The following is a 21,403-nucleotide window of genomic DNA, read 5'->3' as shown; positions in this document are numbered from 1 at the left end:
ATACTGGAGATTAAATACATATTGTGAAGTCAAAGATTTTTGGTGATTATGAGCATTGTGAAAACAGAGAATGTGGGAGTTCAACAGGCATTTAGAATTCAGAGATTCTAGTTGTTTATCAGCATTGTTATGTTAGAGATACTGGGAGACCTGTGCACAAGTTTATCAGTAGTGTAAAGTCAAACAATTTGGGAATTCAGTGGGCATTGTGAAGTCAGACTCTAAGAGTGTTTACCCTTGTTACATCAGAGAATCTGGTAGGTCAACAGCCCGTATGAAATCTGCGATTACGGGGTTGTAATAGGCATTAAGATGTCAGATTCTAGGGGTTTATGAGCATTGCAAAGTCAGTGGTTATGGGAGTTTAAAATGTATTATTAAACCAGAGATTCTGGGAGTTCCAACAGGCATAATGAGGTCAGAATTTCTTGAAGTACATCAATTCCAGAGCAAACAACCTACTGTTTTTCTGCTAATTCAATGATCTGCTGAGAAATCAAATCTGAATTCCTTCTAATCTGAACCCTCTTCCTTAAGATCTACCTTCCCGCAGATTTCATCTCCAACCAAAATCTAACACACCTGTTTTAAGGCAATAATTAGATGGTCAGGTGAGCATGATTACAGTTAAAGTCTTCTGGAAGGTAGCTCTTCAGGAACAGGGCTCGTGATCACTGATGTAAACTCATCACTTTAGCATTAATCTGAACTAGCCCACTAACTAAAAAGGGTCAACATAACAGGCTTCATTAAACTATGAAGTTTCTATATTGGTGTTTCACATATTTTAGCTGTACCATCAGGAAAATATTAAGCTGCTTCCATGAAACATTATATAATATAGGGCTAACAACATTAGTAGCAGCTCCAGGTAGGAGCTTTGTTTTGAAATATTTGTGCATCATCCAATGTGACACTATCTAATAATAAGTAGGATTTATTTAGAAAGCACATTTAAAACTATCTGCGTTGACTAAAATGCTGAACATTGAATAAAATGGTACAAGAAATAAAATAAGAACTTGAATACAGAAAACAGTAAATTACCACAAACACACACTGGTGCTTGAAAATTTGTGAACCCTTTAGAATTGTCTATATATATATGGATGAGGGGAGGGGAGAAAGTGTAAGTGACAGGCACAGACAGACAGCTAGATCTGTTCCTGCTTTACTTCGCAGCAATGGCATAAATTGTTTGAAATGGGATGAGCTTCTCTGTTCTGTTCTCCATTCGAACGTCTGCAAAACCACAGGACTGCAGCGCCTCCATGTAGGCTTCAGGTCGCCAGTTCTCTCCAGGAAACACTTTCTTAGATGCAAGTGTAACAACACGATCCAGTCTGAGGGTCGTCACCATGAGTGCACCTGATCGAGTTAAACAATGAGAAATGTTATTTCACAATAACATGGCAAAAACACCATCTAAAATTTAGAGCTTGTCTAGGACACATTACACAACTTCTCAGGAACGTCACAAGAATGCAAATGAAAGACTTGATCTTTATTCCAGTGCATCGTTAATAACCTGGTTTCATCGCTCGGTGTATCTCCGAGGTTACTGCCTTCAGGTCAGGCCAGAAGTAGTAGCAATTGCAGTGGAAAACTTTATCCACACTGCTGTCTTCTAATGGCATTGCTGCTACGTCACAGCAGTGCAGAGTCACTTTCCCACTGGCTATGTGCTCCTGCATCCTCTCTGAGGCCATGCGATGCATGTACTTGGAGTAATCCACCCCAAGCAGCTTTCCTCCAGGCCCTGTGAGGAGCTGGACAGCTACCTGTAAACCCAGGCCTGGACCATGTCCCAGCTCCAACACTGTATCATCAGGCTGGATCTCACACAGCTTCACTGCATTCTCCTCTAGGATCTGGTTATGCTTCTTCAGGAACTTGCTAATCAGCCACCCGGAGAGGGAATGAGTTGGTCGCCCCAACTCTTGGCCCAGTTTTCTGGATAGCATTCTGTGAACTGTATAGTCAAGGAATGTAGTTTTAATGCTCAAACTGCAGAATTTCCTGATAGCTTATTTATAAACTATCAATAGATAAGTTTGTAATAAACTGAGGGGATTTCATTCAGTCAGATTTTCTAGGTGATTTTGTTTAACAAACTAAATTTGATGCCTCCCTTGATCAAACAAAAACTGATTAAGCAAATCAGTTCCACACGCTGTAAAATGTCATTTCTTTAATTCTACATGCAATTAATACTATAAGATATTTATTTGTATGTTTTCTTTTTATTCCGAGTGTTAATTGTCCCTGATTTGATCCTGAGCTCAGATTACTGTCTGTGTGGAATTTCTGTGCATGTGGAATTTCTGTGCATCTCTGTCTCTGAATGGGTTTCCTCTGATTTCTCCAGTTTCCTCCCACCTCCCAAAAACATGGCTACTGTAAATTGCCCCTAGGTGTGTATATGTGTGTGTGCATGGTGTCCTGGCATTCAAGCCAGGGTGCATTCCTGCCTGGTGCCTAGTGTTCCTGGCTCTGGATTCACTGTGACCAAGATATAGCGGTTACAGAAGATAACTTAAAAGACCAAACACAGTTGTCACCATTCACTTGGACAAAATGTGACACTTAAGGGGGATTAATAAATTAGAATAAGTTGAAATGGTAGACAAATTTGGCTTGTTTTCAAACGGTTGGACCCAGACGTACACTAAATGCCTGTGTGTGTGTGTGTGTGTGTGTGTGTGTGTGTGTGTGTGTAATATATATATATATATATATTAGTAAAGTATGGGCAAAGAAGGCTGTGAAATTCTGGAGGGACGGCGTGGCGCGGTGACGTAATGACGCAAGCTGTTAATCTAATTATGTTCTATAACATTTAAAACGGGTACATGACAGGAGTATTCTAAAAGCAACTCATGTAAACACCTTAATCACTTTATTATCTTAATCAGAGTAAGCTCAATAATTAGATTACTGCTGTCCATTGTATACATGTTATAGAACATAATATTTTTCCCCACTACAGGCCTATAGTAGGAAAGTTTGCGGTTTGGGACGCAGCCATGCTCTCTTGTTCGCTGTAAAACGTAAAACTGCCGGGTGTGATCGTGTCCTGTCGCAAAATGCGGTGAAAACTCTCACACGACGTTCATAATGTGATTAAGGTGTTTACATGTCACTACTACTCGTCCATAATGTGACTAAAACAGGAGTACTCCACCTGTCTTAATTCGATTAGAGCTTAATTTGATTATGACCTTAATTAGATTAAGGTAAGCAAAAATTGCTGTTTACATGGTAGTTTCTTAATCAGAGTATGGTCTTAATCGTATTAAGGGTGGATTATTGACTACGTTTACATGGACAGCAGTAATCTAATTATTGACCTTAATCTGAGTAAGATAATAATGTGATTAAGGTGTTTACATGAGTCGCTTTTAGAATACTCCTGTCATGTTCCTGTTTTACATGTTTTAGAACATAATTAGATTAACAGCCCGCGTCATTATGTCACCACGCCACGCCGTCCGACGTCCCTCCAGAATTTCACGTATCAACATACAGTTCGTCTTCGTTATGGTACCGTATACAGTTTTGGGTGTTTTCATTAATTTTTTTTACAGACGCTTTAAGTGCAGTTAATTATTTGTCATGCTATACGTGCTAATAGACAGCTGCTTGAAGCGGTGGGTGTGTCCCAAATCGCGCGGTTACCGTCTGTATAGTAGCCGAGATACATGTATTTTGCCCCACTACAGGCCTATAGTAGGCAAGTATGCGGTTTGGGACGCAGCCGAACTCTCTTGTTAGCCGTAAAACGTAAAACTGCCATGTGTGATCGTGTCCTGTCGCAAAATGCAGTGAAAACTCTCACACGACATTCATAATGTGATTAAGGTGTTTACATGTCACTACTACACATCCATAATGCAACTAAAACAGGAGTACTCCACCTGTCTTATTTAGATTATTGCTTACTTCGATTATGACCTTAATTAGATTAAGGTAAGTAGAAATTGCTGTTTACATGGTAGTTTCTTAATTAGAGTATGGCCTTAATCGGATTAAGAGTGGATTATTGTTGTCCATGTAAACGCAGCTATTGTTGTCCATGTAAACACAGCTAATGTCTTTATTGTTTAACTTCTTTATTGTTCACAAAAAAATAAAATAAAAATAAAAAAAAATCACAAAATACTCTTTTGACTGAATGGACACAAATTCCCACAGACACAGTCAGTGTAGAACACAAAGTCCACAAATCTTGTAGAATGCCTTCCCAGAAAATTGGAGGCTGTTTATAGCCACAAAGGGGGCGCCAACACCATATTAACGCCCATGGATTTGGACATGCTCATATAGCTGCGATGGCCTGGTGTCCATTTTTTTTTTGGCCATAGCGTGTATATCATATATTCAAATATATATTGAAGTATTTGAACTGAATGAGTAAAACACGTGAGAAAACGTACAGCTGGAGTAGAATAAATTCAAACAGAAATGGGAGACGTGCAAGTTCAACTTTCACTAGTAGTAGTATTTAATATTAGATACTAACTAATTCATTATTCTGTCCTCGTATGTTGACACCATACCCCTTTTTGTCCTTCCCTGTAATTTTCAGTCATCTTATTAATTTATCTGAACATTGCATGGAAGTTTGTGTTCTTCGCTGATATGCATAGAATAAAGGTGAACCCTATGTCAACGGTATACCCACATCTCCTGACACTTCTCCAGACTCGAGGAATACATTTACAATTTGCGTCATTACAAAGATTTTCCCCACATGTGTATACACTTATACATAATAACAGAATACAATGCGCTGATTTCAATTAGTAAATCTCAGGACTTCAGTACAAAATTGTTTCGGACTTTGTAATGCAGTTTGTACTATTTTTACCGCACAGTATGTGATATTCGCGCACTCGATATTTCGGAGCGGACCGTTTGACTTCAATAAAGCAGCAGGAAGGCCTGGACATAGACAAGGTTGACATTATTTTGATTTGCTTTCAACAATAAATAACATACCACACACACCAAAAATGCACACTAGCACTCACTTTTTTTTCCTCTTCAGACGTCACAATCCTGTTCTCTATCACTGCTAAGATAACCACGCGTTGAATTGCGTATTCAGAGCTTTACGGAAGTTACACTGTTCTGCGTCACTGAGTGGGCGGGCCTTGTAGGTAGCTTATTGTGCGTTCAACTCCTCTTGGGAAGTTCGTATTTACGAGTTGGGAAGTCGTAATTACGACACCAGGTGCGTTCAAATCACTTTGGTGGGCACACGATGGCGGCGTACCTTTTTGATTAACTAAAAAAAAATACAGCAAGTTTTTAAAACGATACTTCTATAAAAAGAAGAACGAAGAATGCACATCAGGTGTGTTTGACCTATTTTTGTGTTTTAAATCAAATTATGAAGCCACTGTAAACTTTACTGTTACATATTATATCGTAACTGTACAATGATATCATATTTTGCGCAGGTAATTAGCTTTCAACAAAATTTTACCGTCAACTACACTGTATCCATTGACTCCACCATGTTTTCTTACTGACACGCCCCAACTCGGAATCTCAGGGCTCAAAGAAAATCCGAGTTTCCCGACTCGTAATTACGACTTTGTGGTGGCGTTCACGTGCGTTCAGCTCGTAAATACGATCACCATTACTACTTTTATTATTAGTAGTGCTATTATAGGAGCACGCGCATATTTAATTATGTTTGAATCTGAGTGATTATTGTTGTTAGTTATGTGCACTGTCCCTGGGCATTGCTAATTGCATTTCTTTCTTTCTTTCTTTCTTTTTGGTTTCTCTCGTACAGCGTGTTTTCTATTTATTTATTTATTTATTCATTTTCATATGATTAATTTTCATGTGATTAATTTACGTGATTCATATTCATGTTAATCATTTGCATGTGATTCATATTCATGTGATTCATTACCTCCCCCTCCCCCGCCTCAACAATCCCCCAAATACACACACACACACCCAAAGTCTCCATAAAACAAAGGATTGTTTTTGGTGTTTGTACTTTTTAATTTTGTTTTCCTTTGTTAGTATAAAAAGAAAAGAAAAAAAAAACTGAATGATTGTTGCTGTGTGTTAGTCAGTTTGTTTTTCTTCTCAGTAAAATATTGGGGGGGGGGGGGGGGGGGGTTCAGCAGAAATGTTCAGCAGAAGTGAAACTGGAGATTGTTTGTTTGAGCTTAAATAATAATAATAATAATAATAATAATAATAATAATTTAAAAAACTAAAAGAAAAACCCTGAAAATTTTATTGTCTACGTAGTGCTCCTTCACAACTCCAGGATCTGCAGTTCGATCCTGAGCTTGGGTTAATGTTTGTACGGAGCATCACATTTTCTGTGTGGGTTTCCTCTGGATTCTCCAGTTTCTTTCCATGATCCAAAACATGCCCATAAGCTAATTACATTTTAATCAAATGCTGCTTCAGCTGAGGGGTCAGATGCTTAGGGGCGGACTTAGCACTAGGCAAAAGTAGGCAACCGCTTTGGTCCTCCAGAAGCCCCTCCTAGGGCCCCCCTAAAAATGCGAATTCTATATATTTTTAATTATTAATGCTATATAACATATGTCAGATTTAAATATCAATGTTAAAACACTGAAATGATTCATATAGCTGTTATTTCAGCAGCAACCAGCCACCACTGAGAAGCAAGCATCACAACAGAGAAAGGAAGCTCAAGAATAGTCGAGGTAAATGTGTGCAATTGAATAGGGCCCCAGTCCTATATTTTGCCTAGGGCCCTCAAATCACTAAGTCTGCATCTGCAGATATGTATAGTAATATGGCATGTTAAGTTCACCAAGTGTGATGTAATGTCTGTGAGTGGACTTAGCTACATCTTTAAAACATAATATAAACACAAAAGATGCCTTGTATTACATGAATTAACTTGATCAGAAATGAGAAAATAATATGGTTAAACAAAATGAAACAGGTTTCTTTCAAATGTAATAACCTAGGGCTTTTATTTCATAATAAATCTTTTCTCTGCTTGATAATGTCAAAAATATGCTGGGTGCCTTTAGATAAGGTTTGTTACGGTGCTGAGTGCCCTTAGAAATGAACAAAATGCCCATAAGAGTTAGTTTAAGTATGATATTTTAATATGATGCATATATCAAAATTTGGTGAACATTAATTAAGACGTGAGATTACGAATACAAGGACACAACAATAAAACTAAATTGTAAGGTAGTAAATGGGGTATTAAATAATACAACAGCACAAATGCAGACAGATAATGTGTATCCAGACATACTTTAAACATGTTAGTATACAAGATAACAGTAATCGGTATCATTTAGAATAAAATGTATAGTTAGGATGTTATAATTACACAGCTGAGCCATAACATTAAAACCACCTGCCTAATATTGTGTAGGTCCCCCTTGTGCCACTAAAACATCTCTGACCCATAGAGGCACGGACTCCACAAGACCTCTGAAGGTGTGCTGTGGTATCTGGCATCAAGACGTTAGCAGCAGAGCCTTTAAGTCCTGTAAGTTGCGACGTGGGGCCAATATGGATCAGACTTGTTTGTCCAACACATACCACAGGATGCTCGATCGGATTGAGATCTGGGGAATTTGGAGGCCAAGTCATCACCTTGAACTCTTGGTCTTGTTCCTCAAAACATTCCTGAACAATTTTGCAGTGTGGCAGGGCACGTTATCCTGCTGAAAGAAGCCACTATTGCCAGAGGGAATACAGTTGCCATGAAGGGGTGTACTTGGTCTGCAACAATGTCGTGGTTAGTGATACATGTCAAAGTAACAGCTGCCTCTGCCAGCTTGCCTTCTTCCCATAGTGCATCCTGGTGCCATCTCTTCCCCAGGTAAGCAACACACACTCACCCGGCCATCCACATGATGTAAAAGAAAATGTGATTCATCAGACCAGGCCACCTTCTTCCATTGCTCCAGTTCTGTTCTGATGCTCATGTGCCCATTGTAGGCACTTTTGGCAGTGGACAAGGGTCAGAATGGGCACTCTGACAGGTCTGTGGCTATGCACCAAGCTGCGATACACTGTGTGTTCTGACACCTTTCTGTCATAACCAGATGACCAGTATTAACTTTTTCAGCAGCTCTTTTGTGGGATCAGACCAGATGGGTTAGCCTTCGCTCCCCATGTGAATCAATGAGCCTTGGGCGCCCATGACCCAGTCACCGGTTCACTAGTTGTCCTTCTTTGGATCACTTTTGGTAGGCACTAACCGCTGCATACCGGGAACACCCAACAAGACCTGCTGTTTTAGAGGTGCTCTGACCAGTCGTCTAGCCATTACAATTTGGCCCTTATCAAAGTCGCTCAGATCGTTATGCTTACACATTTTTCCTGCTTCTAATACATGTCAGTGTTTTCAATGTTATGGCTGCTCGCTGTGTGTGTGTATATATATATATATAATTTTTATATATATAATTTTTTTATTATTATTATTTTTTTTTTTACATAAGACACAAAAATATTTCCTTAAATTACCTGCATGTGTACTATAATGACTATTTTAGCAATATCCTTCAGCTGATGGGACAATTTCCACACTACTGTTAGTAACCCGTATTCCATAATGTCCAGCCCAGAACTGCGTGTCCTGCCCTCCATGTTTAAAACGGATAAATCGAACACCAGGTCCATAGTCCTTAAACGTATGAGTCATCTAAAATAAAATGATAGAAAGTGATAATCAGACAACAGTTTACATGTCAGTGAAGACAATAGCAAAAACACCTCCAACTACTGAAAATGTCCAGTAGGGAAATAATAGTACACCTAAAGTATCCCCATGTACAGTTGATGTCATAAGTTTACATACACCTTGAAGAATCTGAAAAATATTATTAATAATAAAAAAGGGATCATAAAAAAAATGCATTTTTAGTATTTTGTATTTAGTACTGCCCTGAATAAGCTATTTCACACAACAGATACTTACATATAGTCCATAAGACACAATAATAACTGAATTTACACAAATGAACCAGTTCAAGTTTACAAACACTTGATTCTTAACACTGTGTTGTTACCTGGATGATCAACAACTGTTTTATGTTTTGTGATGGTTGTCAGGAATCCCCCCCCCGCACAAAGACCTGCATGTAGTTCATTGTTTTGCAACCTGACTTTTCATGGTGTCATTCTCCAAGTTATTGATCTAGTTCTGTTTTCTCGTTTATGTATTTTGGTTTATCCCTGCTTTTGCTGTTCGCTGATCACCTGACTTGTGCCTGTGTTCTATTTACTGATTTTATTCACAATTTGGATTTGTCTGCCTGCCTCTCAAATAAAACTCTTAAAAGGGGTCATATGATGATTTTAAAAGTTCATTATTTTATTTACTGGGTGTAATAGAATAAATTGACATGCTGTAATATTCAAAAAACATTATTTTTCACATACTGTACAGTACATCTATTCCCAGTCTGTCTGAAACGCTCTGATTGAGTTCTGGGTTCTCCAAAGCCCCTCCTTCCGAAAAGCCCAGAGTGCTCTGATTGGCCAGCTGACCCACCACATTGCGATTGGCCAAAAACCACAAGTGTAAGTGTGTGTGTGTGAGTGGGGGGAAGTAATGCCCCTTACCATAATTGCAAGCTTCAGCTTCCAAGGCTTAAATAGAAGCAATTATTAACAGTTAATAATGTTATTGGTTTTACCGTATCAGTTTGAGCCTGAGTCAGATTCCGAAAATGCAATGATCGAGCAGATCAATCAGAAACAACTTTGCAATCACGACTTGAGCAGAATTTGCAGATCTTATAGATGCACAAACAATTTGTCTTTCACATTTGATATAAATAATAATATATTGCAATAAAATGTAGTGTTTCTTTACTTATCTGAAGCATGTAAAAATAGAAAGTTAAACCCAACATTAAAACAGTTCACTGTTCAGTAACAGCATTCCTCACAACCCACTCCAAACACACAAGGTGTGTTACTAACTCCTGGAGTTTTACATGGGATCAAAATATGGGAATAACCTGCTCCCAGTGCTGATCATTCCATTGTGGAAATGTCACTGGCTCAGGTTGAAAGAACTTGACTGCCTTCTTCCTGCGATTGAGTAACTCGACACATATTTCATATACACTGCCACAGTCCCAGCGTGGAGCATACCTGTGAAAATAAGAAAAAAAAAAAGAAGGATTTGACAAGTAGAAGATCATTCAGTAATAGTTTTACACATTACTCAATCGAGACACAATAGAGGAAAGCTGAACAAATACTCACCAGTCTGATAACACAATGTTGGGCTGTACTTCATCCATAAACAAAGGACTGTAACCTTCTTTCTCTAGGTTGATCAGTTGGCTTTTTATGCATCGCCTGATATATGAATTATAGTTTATTATTGCTCAGACAGCAGGTCTCTATTGCATAATGGTTGCACATCTCCTCCACAGGAGGCTGTGTTTCCTTAGTATAAAATAATACACTTATTGTATAGCAAGACATGCAGCAAGGATATTCAGTATGAAATTGTGTTGTATAAATGCAGTAAAAATCTTACCCATAAGAGGTAACAAAGCATTTTGTTACAGTTTCATCTGGATGAGGTTCCATCACGTTTTCTATAGCCCATTTATGACCTCCATTTTGTACGATTGTCCAGCCAGTGAAATTCTCTAGATGAAAGAACATTTCTGACATTACTAGTGGTCATAATAGACCAATTAACATCAGGATGCTGCAAACTATATTTGCACTCCTCTGTACCTAGACAGTACACGAAAAAAATAAATAAAAAGTATCCCAAATTTCACATGATTTTGTGTTAAAGCAGATTGATTCTGTTCTGTTCACCAATCCTTTTGTATCTGGACCGATATATGTATTCTGACGAATAAAGTAGACAGTTCAATTGATTATGTAAGGAATAAAACACAATGACAAGTTCAATTATGGGTTAATAACCAACAATGGGATGGCCTGTTACCAACCCGAAGTTGATTATTTTCCAATAGCAACATATCCTGTAGTGATTTATTACTATTTTGCCACACAAATTTTCCAACGACTACAATTTTTTATTTAATAATTAAGGAATCATCATACATTTTATTTATTTATAGTTACATTTGTTGATGTTGAACATCTGTGAAATAACTTAGTTCTTGTTATCACGTACATTATAATGGCTATAAACAGTAATTTCCTTAACAGCCTCTCTTTTTTTTTACTGTGAAGACGTTCCTGTTTGAAACAGGAACAGCATTACCTCTAGCTGTTACAAAGTACTGTCACTCCTTCCAAAAATGGTAAATGTCTCCTTTACAGAAAACCTCACAATATCAACAATTACATGTTTTTAAAAAAATCAGATTTATTTTAGATTATGAATTAAACTATTTGACATAAATATTATTATATTATTTGCCATATTATTTTATTCTGCCATAAAAGTCCCAGTGAATGAGCTGTTAGTATAGAAACAATTACATACATTCAGGTCCATGACACAAATTTTGTACTTTTGCCTCTGTACACCACCACAATGAATTTGAAATAAGCTAATCAAGAAGTGACTGAAGTGTAGAATTTCAGCTTTAATTCAAGGAGTTTAACAAAAATATTGCATTAACTGTTTAGGAATTACAAGTCACTGCTTTCTCCTTGTAATTCCTAAATGGTTAATGCAATATTTTTGTTAAACAGTTAATGCAACCCTGTCATGCATACCCTTGTTGTTCAATGTTCACCTGATGGTGTACTCATGAACATTAACTAATGAGAGAGAGGCCTTTAGTTGCTTAGAAGTTACCTTGGGTTCCTTTGTGACCATGTGGACTATTAAACGTCTTGGTATTTTAGGAAATTCAAGACCACTGTTACCCTCCCCAGGAATGGTCAACCAACAAAGATCACTCCATTTTTACACAGTCTGACTGGATTGGTGGAGTCCAAACTATTTAGAGACTCCTTTGTTTTTGCCATGATACACTTCCACAGACATGTGTTGTGTAGATCAGACTATGATAGAGCCCTGTTGTTTAAATAAAACAGAGCACTCACTCACAACTGATTGTCATCCCATTGATTGAAAACACCTGACTCTAATTTCACCTTCAAATTAACTCTTAATCCTAGAGTACTAGAGTACATACTTTCCCACTCACTGATATGTAATATTGGATCATTTTCCTCAATAAACAAGTGATCAAAAATCTGAATGTTTTAGGTCATACTTATGCAGAAATATAAAAAAAAAAAATTGAAAGGGTTTACTTTCAAGCACCACTGTATGTATATTTTTGTACACAGTTCTGTATGTTTATATGACAGCAAAATTACAAAACTCTCCAGAGTGGTAGATTTCTAGTAATGGAAAATGTATTTTACATGCATGCCAAAATGAATGTACAATAATGCGGTTTTATAGGGACTAACATGCCATCTCATATACAGAATTTTTTCCACAACCCAACCTTTTGAACTGAACACTGTATAAGTACTGTTATTTAACCCAGTGTTTTCCAAACCATATAACAGTGACCTCTGATCTGTTTAACAGCTGTCTAATTGTTGTTGTTTTTGCTCACCATTCGCATTGGGGTTCTTCAACAGATTCCGGCGCTTCTTACATAGAAAATAGGAGGTCTGCCAATCTCTTGGGACACTGGGGATACTGAGAGGCTTGAATCCTTCTCTGCGGAATCGCTTTCTCCAATACGCAGTGCTGTCCACAACCGACTTCCAGTCATTACACACCAGGCGGCACACATTAATCACCTGCTGGCCAGGTAGGTTTAGAAGAATTTCCTCAACAATAGTAAGAGGAAGATCTGGGCACTGTGGTCAACAAAGAAATTAATATTACATTTCAGATGAACTAAGATCAGCCAACCAGTTCCTCCAGAAAGTATTCACTCCCCAGTGTTTATTTATCATTTTACTGTATTTGATAAAATAGCAGATCAGATTCGTCCAGCTGTCATGAGGACCAAGGAATTGTATGGGAAGCTTCTGAAAAAAACTGGAGAAACTTTCTAAGTTAAAACAGTTCAATGTCAGCCAAAACATACGGTTTTTAAAAGGAGAGAGAGAAATCTGTCATTCATTCTTTTCATTTATAATTAAGAACCAAATATCGGAAAACGAAAAATTGCTTGTTATTTTATTGTTTACAAATTAATTTACTAATCCAAAACAAAGCCATTTTTTTGTTTTCTGTTTTTCAATCTCATGTTCAAGTTAAAAATAAGAAATTACAAAATGGGTCAAATGTCTGGTTTCATGTTACCACTTAATTTTTTCAGTTTGCTATGAACTCAGAAGTTACTTGTTTCTTCACATGTTGTGCTGGATAATAGTCTTTTTGCTTCAGAGCATGGAGAATTTTATGCTATTTAAGGAAGTCAGACATGTAACCCTCAAAGAGGATGCCAGAAAAATTAACTGTGGTACGGTGTAGATGATTCATTTCATAGAGGAAGTCTCCAAAATATTAATATATTACATTTGACATTTCAATTCTAAAACCCACTCACATCAGTTCACAGTGACCTACTCTATGCTCACAATAGAAAATAGTTAATTCTGCTGTAAAATTTTAAAGTAATTTCTCGTTAAACTCAAAAGATCTGTCAATACAATTGTGCCAGGAGGCTATTTTTAATCTATTATATGTGCCATTTCAAATCCCCAATCGACAATCAAACCCACTAATATCAATAACCGTGATTTCAAGAAAAGCGCTGGTTTAACTGCAGTTAATTTTTCTGGAGTCCTCTTGAAGGGTTACAGCTCTGGCTTTCTTAAATAGCACGAAACTCTCCTTGCTCTTCAGCAAAAAAAGACTGTTATCCAGTACAACACGTAAAGAAACAAGTAACTTCAGTAGTGTTGCTAGAGCTAATCATTTGGGCCGAGCCCCGAATGATTTTAGTCTAGCCCTGAAGGGTTTTTTTTTGCCTTGAACTGCCCAGGAGTTTAGTGGAAATGTGATAGGAATTAACTAAATGTTATTTGTTAAACTTAGTATGGCACTTTCACTGTTTACAGTATGGGATGCTGACTGCTAAAATCTATCTCTCCCCAGAAACACACACCAAGTGACAATCCCTGAATATCTCTAGGAGCTGAGTGTGACAAGTTTTAAAACAACAACAACAACAAAAATTGCAGTCAGTGCAGTAAAGAGTGGAAAGTCCATTGAGAGGCAAGGGCGAGTCCAAAAAAAGAATGAAACGAGTCTTCTGTCTTTTTGGCAGAACACAAAGAAGTCTTGCTGAAAGAGCCCCGTTCTCTTGGGATTCAGTTCACATTCCTTTAGAATTCTCTGGTATAATTCAAAACTCATTGTTCAATGAATGATGGCAAGTTGTCCCAGCTCAGATGCAGCAAAACAGGCACAAACTATGATACTACCACCACCATGTTTCACAGATAGGATAAGGTTCTTATGCTGGAATGCAGTGTTTTCCTTTCTCCAAACATAACGCTTCTCATTTAAATCAAAAATTCTATTTTGGTCTCATCCACCCACAAAACATTTTCCAAATCTCCACAAGCCTTCTAGCTCATCCACGTGATCAGATGGGCAGCAATCTCCTTTGTTTGTTCTATGGTACACTTCCACAATCCTGTGTTGTGACGATCAGACTTTGATAGATGCTTGTTCTTTAAATAAAACGGGGTGCTCACTCAACTATTTCTCATTCCAATGATTGAAAACACCTGACTCTAATTTCACTTTCAAATTAAACTGCTAATCATAGAGGTTCACATACTTTAGCAGATACTCACCGATATGTAATATTGGATCATCTTCCTCAATAAATAAAAGTAAGTATAATATTTTTGTCTCATTTGTTTAATTGGGTTATTTTTGTCTACTTTTAGGACTTGTGTGAAAATCTGATGATGTTTTAGGTCATATTTATGCAGATCTATAGAAAATTCTAAAGGGTTCACAAACTTTCAAACACCACTGTATAGACTATATAGATGCCTCATTGGCAATGTTTTCTTAATACTGTGATTAGTCACCATTTGCTGTATTGAACGGTCAAGATCTGAGAGTTAATACATGAGTGAACTGACAGATGCAACATACAACAGGATCAACACAATTAAGTTTCTAGTGGTGGCTTAGAGTTTAAGGCTCTGGGTTACTGTTCGGAAGGTCAGGGGTTCAAGCCCCAGCACTGCCAAGCTGCCACTGTTGAGCACTTGAGTACGGCCCTTAACCCTCTCTGCTCCAGGGGTGCTGTATCATGGCTGACCCTGCGCTCTGACCACAACTTCCTAACATTCTGGGGTATGCGAAGAAAAGAATTTCACTGTGCTGTAATGTACATGTGATCAATAAAGACTCATAATAATCATAATATATTAAACAGATTTAATATAGCCTGGTTGTTTTTAATGAGGGCGGTTGGAATAGTCGGTACGTTTATATGGACAACAGTATTCCGACATTAACCCGATTAACACAATACTCTGATTAAGAAACTACAATGCAAACAGTGATTATTGATTACCTTAATCCGACTTAATCATACTCGAAGTAAACACAAATTGAATTAAGAAATGTGGAGTATTCTTATTTTAGTCGCATTATTGACGTGCATTACAGACATTTACACACCTTAATCACACTTAACGTCGTATGGGAGTTTTCACTGCATTTTGTGACAGGACACACACACACACACACACACTGCAGTGCTTAACCATTTGACGGCAAACAAGAGAGTACGGCTGCGTCCGAAACCGCATACTTACCTGCTATATAGTAGGTGAAATACACCTATTTTGGCTACTATATAGTAGGTAAGTATGTGGTTTCGGACACAGTCCATAGGTTCAAGCAGTCGTCTATTTGCACGTATAGCATGACAAATAATTAACTGCACTTGAAGCTTTCGTAAATGAAACACCCAAAACTGTATACGGTACCATAACGAAGACCAACTGCATGTCGATACGTGAAATTCTGGAGGGACCATCGGACGGCGTGGCGTGGGGGCGTAATGACGTGTGCCATTAATCGATCTATGTTCTATAACATGTCAAACCTGAACATGAAAGGAATATTCTAAAAGCAACTCATGTAAACACCTCAATCACAATATTGTCTTATTCACAATAAGGTCAAGATTATTGCTGTCCATCTAAACGTAGTCAGTGACAACAGTGTGTAAATCCAACTTAAAATCTGTGCCATGAGCTGAAAATTGCTGTCCACCAACATTCTCCATCTAATTTGGGATATGTGGCAGGAAACGTTGTGTTGAATGGAGAGAAAACTGCTAAATCAATATGTGGAAAGCTCTCAGAGACTCATGTGAGAAAAATAAAAGCTGCAATTGTTGCAAAAGGACAATTCATTATGAGTATTGACTCTGGGGGGTGAATACTTATAAGTTAGGCAGTGTTTTGGTTTTAAACTTTTTATCATTCTGAGGATATCTAAATAATTTAGTTACTTTTATTTGTGTAAAGAAATCCATTCAAAGAAACTTAAATTTGATCTTGCAACACAGCAAAAAGAGATATAATCACTAAGGGGTGAATACATTCTGGAGGCACTAGATCATTGATGACTGCCATAACCTCGTCCCAATCAGTGAGAAAAGTAATAGTTCAATGTTTAAAAATAAATAAATAAAAAGCTCACGAATGGCATGCGTGCTGAATGAGCCATTCTTCTCTGTTCTGCCAGCTGAGAAGTCTCTGGTCGTCGTGTATTACAGTCTCGTGTCTCAGAGTTTAGCAGAACTTCTGGTTTACAGTCGCGCCTGCGCCTGTAAATATAAACAAAAAAAAGGACTGGTTTCGTTTTTAATTTTAGCCCTTCGCGGAATATTCAGGTTTCTATTTACTTTAACGCCGGAATTGTAAACTAAATACGAAACGTTTGCAGTAATCAAAACAGAAAAGAAAATGTACTTCAAATAAACGCACTTCCGGGAAAAATTCGCTGACAGGTAGATGGCTGTAAATCACGTGTATTACAGTAGTCCTAGCAAAGAGCAGCAAATTGCACACTGTAAATAACTGGAATATTTTCTAGAATACAGTACCGGGATTTCCTAATATCCGGCCACAGTAATAACTGTATATATGCTATATTTAATGATATAGAGTAAATTCAAAGACTTTATCCATTCGTTTATTGACTACCGCAGAATTAGGGAGAACGGGGAAATAATCCCGTCTCTTCCCACCGGTTCCTAAGCAATTTGTAAAATTTATCAGTTAAATTAATTATAAACGAAAATATAACCTAATATTGCTTAAAAAAAACACACCTTTATTTCACAGGACGCATGGCATGTTTATGTAGTCAGTCGCCTTACTTCCGGGTTTGATCAGACAAATCTGAACTGTCAGAGTCCGATTCCTAATTCACACTCTTAGGTCTAAGTGACTGTACCCCCCCAGTCAGTAAAAGGGGTATGATGGTCCTGTTTTAGGTGAACGTTTATTATTATTATTATTATTATTATTATTATTATTATTATTATTTTAAATAGGCGTAGGAACTCGTATTCTTGCAGTGTAATTTAATCTGGAAAGCTATTTTCACCGTCGGAGGTGTTCTTTAGCGTGAATGGTGACACGAGTGTTTGACTCTCAGCTGTGTGTGAAGGAAGCGGTATGACGGGATCTGCTGCTTGTAGTCATGCAGGCTATAGAGGAAGTGATTATTGGTATATATCAAAATGAACCTTCTTAATGAAGCACAGACACAATAACAGTCATGTGGAATGCCACTGTATGCACATTTGTAGTGCATTTCTGATTTTACAATTAGCTTTAAGGTTTAAGGTAATTGTAAGATTTCATGGAACAATTTCAGACATAGGAAGATAAAGAAAAACAATCACTGGTTAAAATATCGAACACTCTCCGGTATAAGATTAAAAATGGCAATAAACCGACTCACGGAAAAAAGCCGGAAGTCCCATCTATATCAGCCACATAGGTACTTTTTGGTGAGTCAAATGATCTGGACTCACTGAAAAAAACGGAATTCACATCAACAGTGAACCACATAGTTTTCAAAATAAAAGCTCATTACTTTACTGCTGTAAAAATTGCTTACACTGCGTTTGTTTTCATCCAGAGAGCAGTCAGTACAGGATTTCGCGGAGTTTTTTGTGTGTAATAGGCCCTTTTCACAATGACATCAGAAAACTTCCACCTTTCCACAAAGCAGTGTATACATACTCCGTTTTACCTTGCGTTTCCATAGTACCAAGGGTAGCACAGTCAACATTCCACTTTTGACAACAAAACAGTTTTCTTACTGCCAAAAAGAAACATTCTGGAGACAGAGTGATTTTATATAAAATTCACCAGTGTATACATGCATCATTTCCTATGTGATGAATGAGAAGCAGTGTGTGCTCAGCTACCTATCTTCTAGGGCTGCTCGATTATGGCCAAAATTATAATCCCGATTTTTTTTTTTATTGACTAAAAACTGTCCCTTGTGGGTCTGTGCTCCGCCCTTCCCCGGGCTAATTCCCTTACTATATATATATATATATATATATATATATATATATATATATATATATATATATATATATATATATATATATATGATTGGACCTAAAGGTGTTGCGAGGGGGTCTCAAAATATACTTAGGGCCTCATGCTGGCCCAGCATAGCACAAGGCCAGATTGTGTTGGAAAAATCAATTTTAAAATGTAGTCAGCTAAACTACAAGTTCCTTAGCTACATTATAGGTTTTCTTCAGACAAGTGTACCTAGAAAAATTTTTGGTAAAAAATGGTAAATTTTTTGGGCAAACAACTTCAAATGTACATTATGACATTTTCTGTGACCCTTTGACCAAATTTGTTTTTTTATAATATAGGCCTACTGAAGACGTGAACATTTGATTATTTTAAAAACCATAGGAATATTCCTTGAACTGACTTACCAGTCTAATGAGAAGTGTTGACAGGTGAAGTAAATAACATTGATTATTTCATTACGATGGCACCTGTCAAGGGGAGGGATATATTAGGCAGCTTGATGGTGATGTGTTGGAAGCAGGAAAAATGGGGAAGTGTAAGGATCTGAGTGATGACTGGGTCAGAGCATCTCCAAAACAGCAGGTCTTGTGGCATGTTCGCAGCATCTCAGACACTCAGTATGCAGTGGTTAGTACCTACCAAATGTTGTCCAAGGTGAACCGGCAACAGCGTCATGGGCGCCCAAGGCTCAGAACTGGATCATGGAGCAATGGAAGAAGGTGACCTGGTCTCATGAAATAGGTTTTTTTTTTTTTTTTTACATCATGTGGACGGCCTGGTGCATGTGCGTCACTTACATGGAGAAGATGACACCAGAATTCATTATGGGAAAGCAAGCCAATGAAGGCAGTGTGATGTTCTCCTGGGAAACCATCGGTCGCAGCAATCATGTGGATGTTACTTTGACCACTTTCCTAAACATTGTTGAAGACCAAGTACACCCCTTCATTGCAAAGGTATTCACTAATGGCAGTGGCCTCTTTCAGCAGGATAATAGGCCCTATCTCTCAGCTTACAGAACTTAAAGGATGTATCTTGGTGCCAGATACCAGATAACTTGGTGATGGTTTTGGTGGCACAAGGGGCTGTTTTGGTGGCACTAGATATAACCCCAATTCTTAAATAGATGGGACAGTGGAACATGCTAATAAAAACAGTGAGGAATGAAAACATATAAATATAGGGTATTTGATGTTTTACCAAATCAACTGCATAGTCTTTTGAAGTTTATCCCTCAGACATCACTTTCTTAGAAACCGGCATGAGTCTGCAATGGATATCCTGACATGGATTTGGGAAAGCTTTACTTTGTTAAAGCTTTGTCAGTCAACACCATTCGCTGCTGCACCCACAGATGCAAGTTAAAGCTTTACTATGCAAAGAAGAAGCCATACAGCAATACGGTCCAAAAGCGCTACGACTTCTTTGGGCTCAGTCTCATCTGAGATGGACAGTAGCACAGTGGAATCATGTTTTGTGGTCAGACGAGTCAACATTTCAAATAGTTTTTGCACAAAACAGTCGTCATCTTCTCTGATCTAAAGAGGGAAATTACCATCCAGGCTGTTATAAGCATCAGGTCCAAAAGCCAGTGTCTGTCATGGTATGGGGGTGATTCAGTGCCCTTGCACTGAAACACTTGCACATCTGTGAGGGCACCATTATAGGTTCATGAAACCTTCCATTTTCATCTCAAGTCTACCTCTCAATATTGTTGAAAAATGCAGCTTAAATGGGCATGGACGGCTGTGTGAAAAAGGGAGAGGGAGTGGGCGTGGCAGGGAAAGGCAGGAGAGGAAGAGGGGGGAGAGCATTCAAAACACACACACAAAAAAAGATGGATAGTGACAAAGTTTGCAGATGAGGCAGAGGACTTCTCTCCTCCTGAATCCCCAGGGCTAAATGGAGTCACAATAGATAGCATCACAGGTCTTACAACCTGTCTATTTGAATCATTAGCTCCTGGCGTGACTATGGAGGAAAACATAACAAAACCAGAGGCAGTGCGGATGAGATAAATGTTGGAATGCTAGTTAGCTAATAGGCTCGAGCTTTTTACGAATAAAAGGCGAAGGCTCTTCCTTTCAATGCAGTTTAATTAGCTCAAAAGGCAAGTAAAACTGTTATGGTTAAAATGAAACACGTACCTCATTTGAAGGGATCAGTCCTGAGTAAAGAAGGACTGAGTACCGCATCACTGTGTAGACGCAAACTGCTTTCATGAGCAAGTCCAAAGTCCACCTTTCTCCAATTCTCATAGCTCTCCAGAATAAACACACTCGAACTCTTACACCACTGAAACAAACATCTCTGACCCACTTGAACGCGTCTCTCATCTACTACATCTGAAGGAAAACACCACGTGCTGTCGTGAATAATTAAGAGACAACATCTTCTCATAGGAGATGAACACGCAGGCTCATGAATAATTATGAGACACCGAAGTACTATAGTACATTGCCACGTCACTGCCTGTGACAGTGATTTTAAGCCAGGAAGATGAAAATAGCGGAAAAAAGCTCAAAATGAAACAGCTTTCTCCTACAATTAAAATGAACAGATGCTAAGATTATCTTTTATGATGTGCGATACGATCACCTCTGTTAAAATCTCAGAAAATGTAGTTTAGTGTTTCATGATGCTTTAATGCAGAAAGATATGTGCACATTTTGGAGCAACATATGCTGCCAACCAGAGCAGGACAATGCTAAACCACAATCTGCCCGGATTACAAGTGCATGGTTGTAAACAGAGAGTGCGGGTGCTAGCATGGCCAGTCTGCAGTCCTGACCTGTCTCTGACCTAGAATGTGTGGCACATTATGAAGTGCAAAATAAGGCAACGAAGACCCCGTACAGTTGTGCATCTGAAGAAATGCATAATG

The 21,403-nt window shown here is 38.1% G+C and overlaps 2 protein-coding genes and 1 long non-coding RNA gene across 6 annotated transcripts; 1 reads left to right on the top strand and 2 right to left on the bottom strand.

Annotated features, from left to right (window-relative positions):
- Window positions 1–921: 921 nt before the first annotated feature.
- Window positions 922–5,162, bottom strand: zgc:194242 (uncharacterized protein LOC100005854 homolog). The gene is made up of 3 exons (XM_017487754.3): window positions 5,034–5,162; window positions 1,529–1,972; window positions 922–1,368 (listed from the first exon to the last, which is right to left on the bottom strand). The coding sequence occupies exons 2-3, from the start codon at window positions 1,962–1,964 to the stop codon at window positions 1,172–1,174; spliced, it is 633 nt and encodes a 210-aa protein (XP_017343243.1). The 5' UTR covers window positions 1,965–1,972; window positions 5,034–5,162; the 3' UTR covers window positions 922–1,171.
- A 1,937-nt stretch (window positions 5,163–7,099) lies between these two features.
- LOC108276242 (F-box only protein 6) lies at window positions 7,100–20,686 on the bottom strand. Of its 4 annotated transcripts, none has more exons than XM_053686119.1 (7): window positions 20,667–20,686; window positions 16,646–16,772; window positions 12,564–12,813; window positions 10,535–10,649; window positions 10,255–10,350; window positions 10,005–10,140; window positions 7,100–8,680 (listed from the first exon to the last, which is right to left on the bottom strand). In XM_053686119.1, the coding sequence occupies exons 1-7, from the start codon at window positions 20,669–20,671 to the stop codon at window positions 8,528–8,530; spliced, it is 882 nt and encodes a 293-aa protein (XP_053542094.1). In that variant the 5' UTR covers window positions 20,672–20,686; the 3' UTR covers window positions 7,100–8,527. The 4 variants fall into 4 exon arrangements, with proteins under 4 accessions (XP_053542094.1, XP_017343240.1, XP_017343242.1 ...); XM_017487751.3 differs by lacking the exon at window positions 20,667–20,686 and adding an exon at window positions 17,918–18,042; XM_017487753.3 differs by lacking the exon at window positions 20,667–20,686 and adding an exon at window positions 17,280–17,426.
- On the top strand, window positions 12,626–14,659 carry LOC108276243 (uncharacterized). Its single transcript, XR_001814873.2, has 2 exons — window positions 12,626–12,764; window positions 14,063–14,659. It is a non-coding gene; the product is annotated as an uncharacterized LOC108276243 (long non-coding RNA).
- Window positions 20,687–21,403: the final 717 nt, after the last annotated feature.

Source organism: Ictalurus punctatus, chromosome 15, assembly GCF_001660625.3.
Source record: "Ictalurus punctatus breed USDA103 chromosome 15, Coco_2.0, whole genome shotgun sequence".
NCBI classification, from domain to species: Eukaryota; Metazoa; Chordata; class Actinopteri; order Siluriformes; family Ictaluridae; genus Ictalurus; species Ictalurus punctatus.
This window is presented reverse-complemented; position numbering and strand designations above follow the sequence as displayed.

What these genes read in the sequence shown, in the direction of transcription:
- zgc:194242 (XM_017487754.3), bottom strand. Translation starts at nt 1,964, where the DNA reads ATGCTATCCAGAAAACTGGGCCAAGAGTTGGGGCGACCAACTCATTCC. An exon ending in ACACCGAGCGATGAAACCAG is followed by an intron (nt 1,369 to 1,528) that starts GTTATTAACGAT and finishes TAACTCGATCAG; the next exon opens with GTGCACTCATGGTGACGACC.
- LOC108276242 (XM_017487751.3), bottom strand. Translation starts at nt 18,027, where the DNA reads ATGTGGTTCACTGTTGATGTGAATTCCGTTTTTTTCAGTGAGTCCAGA. An exon ending in GAAGAACCCCAATGCGAATG is followed by an intron (nt 10,650 to 12,563) that starts GTGAGCAAAAAC and finishes TCTTTCATCTAG; the next exon opens with AGAATTTCACTGGCTGGACA. An exon ending in AACATTGTGTTATCAGACTG is followed by an intron (nt 10,141 to 10,254) that starts GTGAGTATTTGT and finishes TTATTTTCACAG; the next exon opens with GTATGCTCCACGCTGGGACT.